General features: G+C 46.8%; 1 protein-coding gene across 1 annotated transcript; it reads right to left on the reverse strand.

The window, feature by feature from the left end:
- Positions 1–2,497, reverse strand: LOC142879933 (NF-kappa-B inhibitor alpha-like). The gene is made up of 5 exons (XM_076013498.1): positions 2,154–2,497; positions 1,426–1,531; positions 1,104–1,311; positions 617–966; positions 1–512 (listed from the first exon to the last, which is right to left on the reverse strand). Exons 1-5 carry the CDS (start codon positions 2,390–2,392, stop codon positions 483–485), a joined length of 933 nt encoding a protein of 310 aa, XP_075869613.1. The 5' UTR covers positions 2,393–2,497; the 3' UTR covers positions 1–482.
- Positions 2,498–7,600: the final 5,103 nt, after the last annotated feature.

Below are 7,600 nucleotides of genomic sequence, written 5' to 3' on the forward strand. Positions count from 1 at the left end.
TTGTATATTTATAAATTTCTTTATTCTGACAAATCTTGTTTTCTTCTATAGTGTTTAAATGTACAGGTACAAAAATAATATCTCTGTATTTACAATATGTTACACATCTCATATCTATATATACACACACCAATTTATTAATGGTGCGTTCATATATAGCACATGTATATCGGCAGCTGTGGTCTTGCTGTACAGCCGGGTTTTCGTTGGCTTTTTTTTTTTTTCTGGCTGTTTGGAATCGTCCGCTGATCCAAAGACCTTCCCTCGACCAGTCCTGGAGCCGTCTTCATGCATCGTCTTGCAATCTCAGGGCCAGCACCTTCCGACTTGGGAGCTGCGCCGGCCGGGACCACCGCCGACCGACGGGGTGTCCCACGTATTCTTTTAGCTTTTGCCTTCTAATATGGGAGAAGTTGTGGGGAGGGCGACCCCCCCCCCCACACTTAGCAGCTTCTTCGCACCACCATCAGAGGGAGCCTGGTTTACTTGCCGAACTTGATGTCATCGTACAGCTGTAGGGAAAAAAAACAAGAGGAGGAAACGTTAGCGAACTGGCCGCCACTTGTCGAGGCGATTCGTCCCGATCGGCGGAACCAGAGGGGGACTGAAAACTCACCTCGTCCTCTGAGAGGTCCGCGTCCTCCATGTCGCTCTCGTCCGACTCGCTGTCGGGCAGCTCCCTCAGCTCCTGCGCCGTCCGCTCGTACAGCTGGCAGCGGATCTCCTCGTTGTCGCGGCCGTACGTCAGGTGGTACGGCGTGAAGCCGCCGTAGTTGGAGCAGTTGACGTTGGCGCCCAGGTTGAGCAGGCAGCGCACCAGCGTGGGGTTCTGGAGGTCCACGGCCAGGTGCAGCGACGTCCGGCCGCTGCACTGCTCCTGCGAGTTGACGTCGGCGCCGAGCTTGACGAGGCTCTCCACCAATGAGATGTAGCCGTTGATGGCGGCCAAATGGAGGCAGTTGTGACCTGTGATAGTGAACCAAAATGAAATAAAATTAGGAATCAGGAAGATTGAAAATAACTCAACAAATCATCGCAATCTGCGAGTTTCTTCTTCTTCTTTTTTTTTTTTTTTCCCCTCCCCGGGAGTCCCGATAAATTACCGTTATAGTTGGGGAAGGACACCATGGCAGCCATGTGGCGCTGGCAACTCTGGGTGATGACGCCGAAGCAGGCGAGGGAGCCCCTCTTGCAGGCGATGTGGAGGGCCGTGTTGCCGCTGTTGTCGGCCAGCTGCGGGTCGGCGCCGGCCTTCAGGAGCCGCTCGGCCAAGTGCGGCTGCTCGGTGATCACTGCCAGGTGGAGGGCAGTCTGGAGGGGAGAGCATCAAATATTAGCCCCTCTGATTCGCTTTGGCCCCGTTGGGACTCAGAAAGGCTTTTGATGTGCAAAGAGGTGGGGGGGGGGGGGGGAGTTTTTAATTACCTGTCTCTGGTGGTTCTGGACGTTGAGGAAAGGGTGATTGCGGGACAGCTTGATCATGTGCAGCGCGTGTTCGGAGGCTTCGTGAATGACGGCCAAGTGGAGGAGCCTGCGAGGTGGGAGGGAGGGAGAATTAATATGAGAAACAATGCGTAAACTTTGGTGAAAGAACAATAGGTGCAGGGCGAAGAAAAAGGAATAAAAGGAAAAGCGCCGCCGTCGGATGAGTCGAGAACAAAGGGCGAGCAGTGGAGCGTTTCGCAAGAATGGAGTTTTGTTAGGTTATTTCCACCAGTTGTGGCTTGACACATCTGATGCTTTATCAGTTCCTGGCAGAGGGCCAGGGACTTTCCTGAACCCGCACAGCGGCCTTAAGCCCCGCCCAGACTGCGCCCCCAGCCAAAACACACACACACACACACGAACACTGTGCGTGCACACATACAATTTGCACACTGTTAAAAGCCTTCTTGTTTTCCAGGAACTTTTTTTTTTTTTTTTTTTTTTTGCACAAATTTCGCTGAATTCTTTTGCAGCTTTCTTCAACATTTTAATACGTTTTGGGGAAAAAACAGCTGCATTTTTTGCGCAACATAATGCGGGTTTCGAATTGCGCATTTACGCATGATCAAAACCGATTTAAAGAAAGAAAGAGAGGAAAAGAACATTTAAAAAAAAAAAAAAAAAAAACAAAGTGGTGGTTTAAAAGGAAAAAAAAAAAGTCCACTTACGTGTCACCATCCTCGGTCACGGCGGCCCTCCAGGGCTCGCACTCGTGCGTCAGAACCTCAGCGTCGCACACGCTCATGTCCTCGAAGTCGTGCACCAGCTCGTCCTCCTTCAGCGATTCCAGGCCGCTGTCGAAACGGTCCTCGTGACACATCTTGCCGTGCTTGGGCTCCATGTTGTGGTTGTTGTTGTTGTTCCCGTGGGTATAATCCGTGTGATTGGAAACTCGGTGCGCGTCCATGTCCGGATGATCCAGTGATGGAAAGTTTTTTTTTTCTTTTTACGGGTGCTCGTACGTCCGTGTGTCTCTCCTCGAAGCGCAAAAAAAAGTGTGTGCGGAGGGGGAGGCGCTCGGTTTTTGTGCGCTCGCTGGGCGGAGCCTCGGCGGGGATTTCCAGTTGACTAAAGCAGAGGGAAAGCACAGCAGGCCGAACTTTTCTGCTACAGAAATCCCCCCCCTCCTCCAAAAAAAAAAAAAAAAAAAAAAGAATCACCAGTCATAACGAAAAAGCCTACTTTCCTATCAGACACCTTTTTTTTCACCTGCCATGTAGATTCGGGGGCGCGGGATTTGGTGGTTTGATGGTTTAATGAATGAAGCGAGCCGCAGAATGAATGAGACCGAGAGGCGGGGCGCCTGAAATAAAGAATTCCCTCCTCAGGAGGGGGAAATTATCTCAAACTTTCTTATTCACCTCCAACAGCCCCTATGATTTTTGATTTTTGATTTTTTTTTTTTTTTTTTTTTTTGATTTTTTTGATTTTTTTGATTTTTTTTTTAGAGAGCACCTCATTATTCCAAATCATCAAAATCTTACTCCCTTAAGTAGAAAGTCTTTGTAGGGTGCAATAATGTGTTTACACTCATATCATCACGGACATTCGGGTGATCAAGACTCATCTTTTTTATAATATATATATTGATGTTTGCCTGATTTATATCATTCTCATTCATTGTCTTACTCTTCATCTTTTTACATTTTCCGTCTTCATTGTTTTAGTTAGTTTCATGTTGATGTTGTTATTGAGTCGAATGCCTCTTAGAGCCTTTGAACATTTTTGAAAGTTCTTTCTTTACATATGCATGTATTTGTGTGTAAATGTAGACAGATAGATTGTATGAATGAATGAATGAATGAATGAATAATTGATTGATTCATTTATTGCTCAATAAATTTCTGAGGTAAACTTGGCAAAAACCAAGCGCAGAACTGACAACAATAAAACTCCATAAAATGTACGATAGAATCCTGCATAATCATGGAGATGATTGACTTGCAGGAAACAGGAAATAGCCCGGTGAAGGGAAAGTACACGCAGCACCGTAGGGCCGCTTGTCCGAATGGACGGCAGCGACTCTTCCCCATACTGTTAAGCGTAATGGTTTGGGGTTTTTTTCGGTGTTTTTTTTTTTTTTAAAGCATACTCAGCTGTGGATAAGCATGCGAAGAATGCATTGAAATTCCACCTGGTGTGACCTACATGTGGGCCGCCGACAACCTTGTGCAAATGCGGCCGGCTCACATGAAAAGACTGCAAACGTGCAAAGATTTGTGCAAAAAGAACCATCGCTCAACCGTCGCTCATCTCCTGAGCGCACGCGTGCGTGGACTTTCCCGCGTTTCCTCCTTCGGCGTTCTGCCAAGCGGGATTAAACTATTCATTCGCCAGCTTTGATGGTGTTTGTAAACATTGCGATAAGAGGCCTTCGCTGCAGCGTCGCCATGTTTAAAAATTAAACCGCCGGGCTGAGGAGGCACATTAAAGTGTGCAGGTTGCAGATTTCCCCTTATGGCCCTGAATAACTTCCAAGCACATTTTACTATCTGCAGTTCGCTTTTATTGGTACCAAAGTGCAGGAAGACAATGAGGAGCGTGACTGTGCAGTTTCTCGCCGCTGCCGCGAGCGAGTCCGAGGCAGGAAACGAAAGGGGGATATTTGAAAAAAAAAAAAAATCTTTGTGGGCGACTCACCGTGTGAAATCAGCGCTTAATGTTCCACTATGGGATGATTTGGACTTACCCACTTAAAATTACACAAGCTCCCCGACCCAGAAAAAAAAAAGAAAGAAAAAAAGGTGCAATTTGCTGTTTGTGGAATTCACAGTGTTTAAGCCGTGCGGAAAATGTTTCCACCGAGGTTTTTTTTTTGGGTGACATTTTTCTGTGGCGTTAGCGGCCTTTCTTTCTTTCCTTCTTTGTTTTTTCTTTCCTTTTTTTCGGTCAGTGCAATGGTTCCGCAGTAGAATGAGCTGAATGAGTGAATAAGCCCAGAGTGTTACCTAACTGGTGCGTGACAGCACTACCTGTCTGCCTGCGCTGCCCTTTTCTGTCGCAGGGAGGAAAACTCCCAGGCTGTCTGTCATCTGTGCAAACAGCAGCAGGCTCGGCCGGGCTCGGCCCAAAACATGGAGACGGTAACTAAGGAGAAGGCGAGACGCTCACACCCCTGCGGCGCCCAGCCCAAATCTCACACGCCCATCGGCGAGTAGGTGCTGCCCGGCGGGGGGCTGGGAGGGCGTGATGTCACCGGCGTCATCGCCGTATCTGCCGTGCGTGCGTCACCCCAGGCGCACGCACGGCCGCTGGCCTGCACCCGGATGCCAAGCATGCTTTGGTCTCTGCCAGGCTCGGTGACGAGGCACCCGAGGACAAGCTGTTCTCGCAGCGCCGAGTGTTTACGCCTGTGTGTGTGTGTGTGTGTGCTGTTGCCCCGATAGCGTGCCACCTTGTGTATTTACCAGACGTGGGAAATACTGGGACTTCCACTTTACGTCTTTGCAACCCTTTCTCTCGTCGCGCCTGACACCGCATGTGTCTCAACTTGCCCCCCCCAGCTGTTTGTGCAGCGGTTGCCACGGGCAACGCCAATGCGGAACGGGGAGGAACTTTATGCTGAACTGACACCTTGAGGGACCTTTCGCTTGTTTGGAGTGGGACGAGGGCGGGAGGGGTCTCAAAGGAGGGAGTCGACACCTGGTGTTTTCGCCCCTGCGTCCCCTTGTGACATCACAGGCACAAGGCACAAGGGTTGCTCACCCATTTGTTTTTGGGGGCGTGCTTTGTGAGCAAGCAAAATGCCCAAAGAACGGACTTTTCTCATTCAGCTTGTGGGCAAGCCTGAATTATATCCAGTGTTACTGGAAGCAGTTAAGTTCATCTTTTCATTACACTGGATTTTTCATTCTGGATGTTGGAGTTTTCAACATGACTCATCGATTGGACGTAAATTTACACAAATGTCGGGGGGGGAAAAAAATTGTTTCCCTTTTTTTGGTGGCTACTTTTGTGACACCAGATGCAACAGCTTTGCATTAGTCTTTCAGGTTCACCGTTAACACTACTAACAACACATAATCATTTATGACATCACAAAGAGCAGATTTCTACAACAGCATGTTTTGAGCACAAACTTTCTAAAACACGGTGCAAAGTGATAGAAGCAAGCAACTGACCCTGGTAAAGTGAATATTCCACATTATGGGACCTTTAAAACCTAAATTAATCCTGCTGCTTTTTCACGACTGTAACTACGTTACAAGATGTATGCAGCCGTCAAACCCTCCTTCCGCCTGAGGGAATAACAAACTCTCCCACATACTTTGAGTGCATACTGAACATTCTAACCTGCCCGGAGGTAAATTGAAGCACGGTATTTTTAAACGGTGTTTGACTGAGTGGAACTAATAGCTTCCTGGCTCGGGCGCCGCTATCAGCTTCACAGGCAAACCTGCAGGCTGTTTCACATGTGAGCGCAGGCTTGTGGTGTTTTTGGCCTTTTCCTATGTGAAGTATCATAAAAGTGATATCTTGTTCTGGCATGTCTATGTTTTTTTGTTTTATTTTTTAAGCATAAGTATTAATTGATAACGGTTAGACTCTTTCAAACTTGGATCAAGCAAAGAACTGCATGCAAAAGTGCTAAAATTTCTGATTCAGGCCCATGTAGGAACCGAACCCATAAAATGCTTAAACTTATACCGCTTTCCTGCACCGGGGTGATCAAATGTTTATCACTAAATAATGGAAACCTTTTTAAAGAGCCGTGTGATGTATTTGTCAGGGCCCTTTGTGTCTCATCGAGACGCTCCCTTTTGGCAGAGGGCGTGCGGGTTTAGTGTGCTAACATTGTAAAACCACCCGATGACACAACTTGTGTTTCAAAACCCCTAAAAGGAACTCAGCACATCAACCCAAAAGATCAGGTGTCCATTTGAAAACCTCAGGGTTATTTTTAATTCCCCCATAAATATACCCAAGTGTAGCTTGTTTATACCTTTTAGCAAATTTGTACGCTGCATCTCATTGCGCCCATATTAGTTTGGGTTGTGGATTGGAAGACATTGCTGAATTGCAAATCTTTGGAAAAACAGTTGATATTGCCAGAGAATGTGTTGCCGCGTCTAGGAGCTTGTTAGCTAGTAGGCATGTGCTAAACTTACCTAGCATGCTAACACCAATGTGCCACTTCAGCGGTTGTCGAGAGAATGAAATCCCCATTTTTTTAAACATTTGTCACACTTTTTTGAATCCATTTTTGACTTTGCCAACACTAAACTGTATTACGTATCCGTCTCAGTGTGCACAACCGTTGCAAACTTACAAACTTAAAAAAACAGTACGCAAATCAAGTGATAAAAAGCCTTGATTGTTGTTTTGAATTATCTGAGCCAGCAAATTTGCTGAGTAACAGTTTAAACCAGCTTTAGCCTCACTTAAAATTTCTTCCAGTTTGACATGGCACCCGTCGGTGCATTTTCACAGGGGGGGGGGGGCTCGTTGACACAGCAGCTTCTGCACCCGGTATTTTCACACAAAAACCGCCCACTTGATATTTTCAGAATGTGCTGTACAAAGTAAAAATGAATTCTTTTCGGATGACAGGTTTGCACACGACAGTCTTCCATTACGATGAATGATGAGTCAGTGCATTCACTTGTTCCCTCATCTGAAACTCCACCACACTGCAGTCAGTTGTAAGAAGTTGTGACGTGCACTTGGATTGGAATGCTGCATATTTTCATGCCATCAAATAATTTCGATACTTTTTTACAACCTGGTGTGACGACGAATGAGTAATTATGAATCATTTTCTTAAACAATGCAGTGAATATCTCCATAATTGACTAATGGAGGCTAAAATGGCTGGTGCTATTTGACTCACAGATCAACTAGGTGTCCCATACCATTCTCATTTTTGCCATGCAAATTATGAGACTTTGCTGATGAGGAAAAAGGGTAAAAGAAAAGACGGGAAGTAGTTTTATCCTCTTTTGCTGTTCCTTCTGAAGCAGAAGCAGGCATGAAGCTTTGTGAGAACCGGGCCGACGACTGAAACTCTCAAAGGGAGGCGAATCAGTACTCAGGTCCTCCCCTCCGTCGCCTCAGGTTTCGCGCTGAATGTACGCGCGCAGGATGTCTTCGGGGAAACGTGGGCGTCATTTGGGCT

Source organism: Nelusetta ayraudi, unplaced genomic scaffold (genome assembly GCF_046127955.1).
Source record: "Nelusetta ayraudi isolate G7.1 ecotype Tasmania unplaced genomic scaffold, CSIRO-AGI_Nayr_v1 ptg000151l, whole genome shotgun sequence".
Taxonomy (NCBI): Eukaryota; Metazoa; Chordata; class Actinopteri; order Tetraodontiformes; family Monacanthidae; genus Nelusetta; species Nelusetta ayraudi.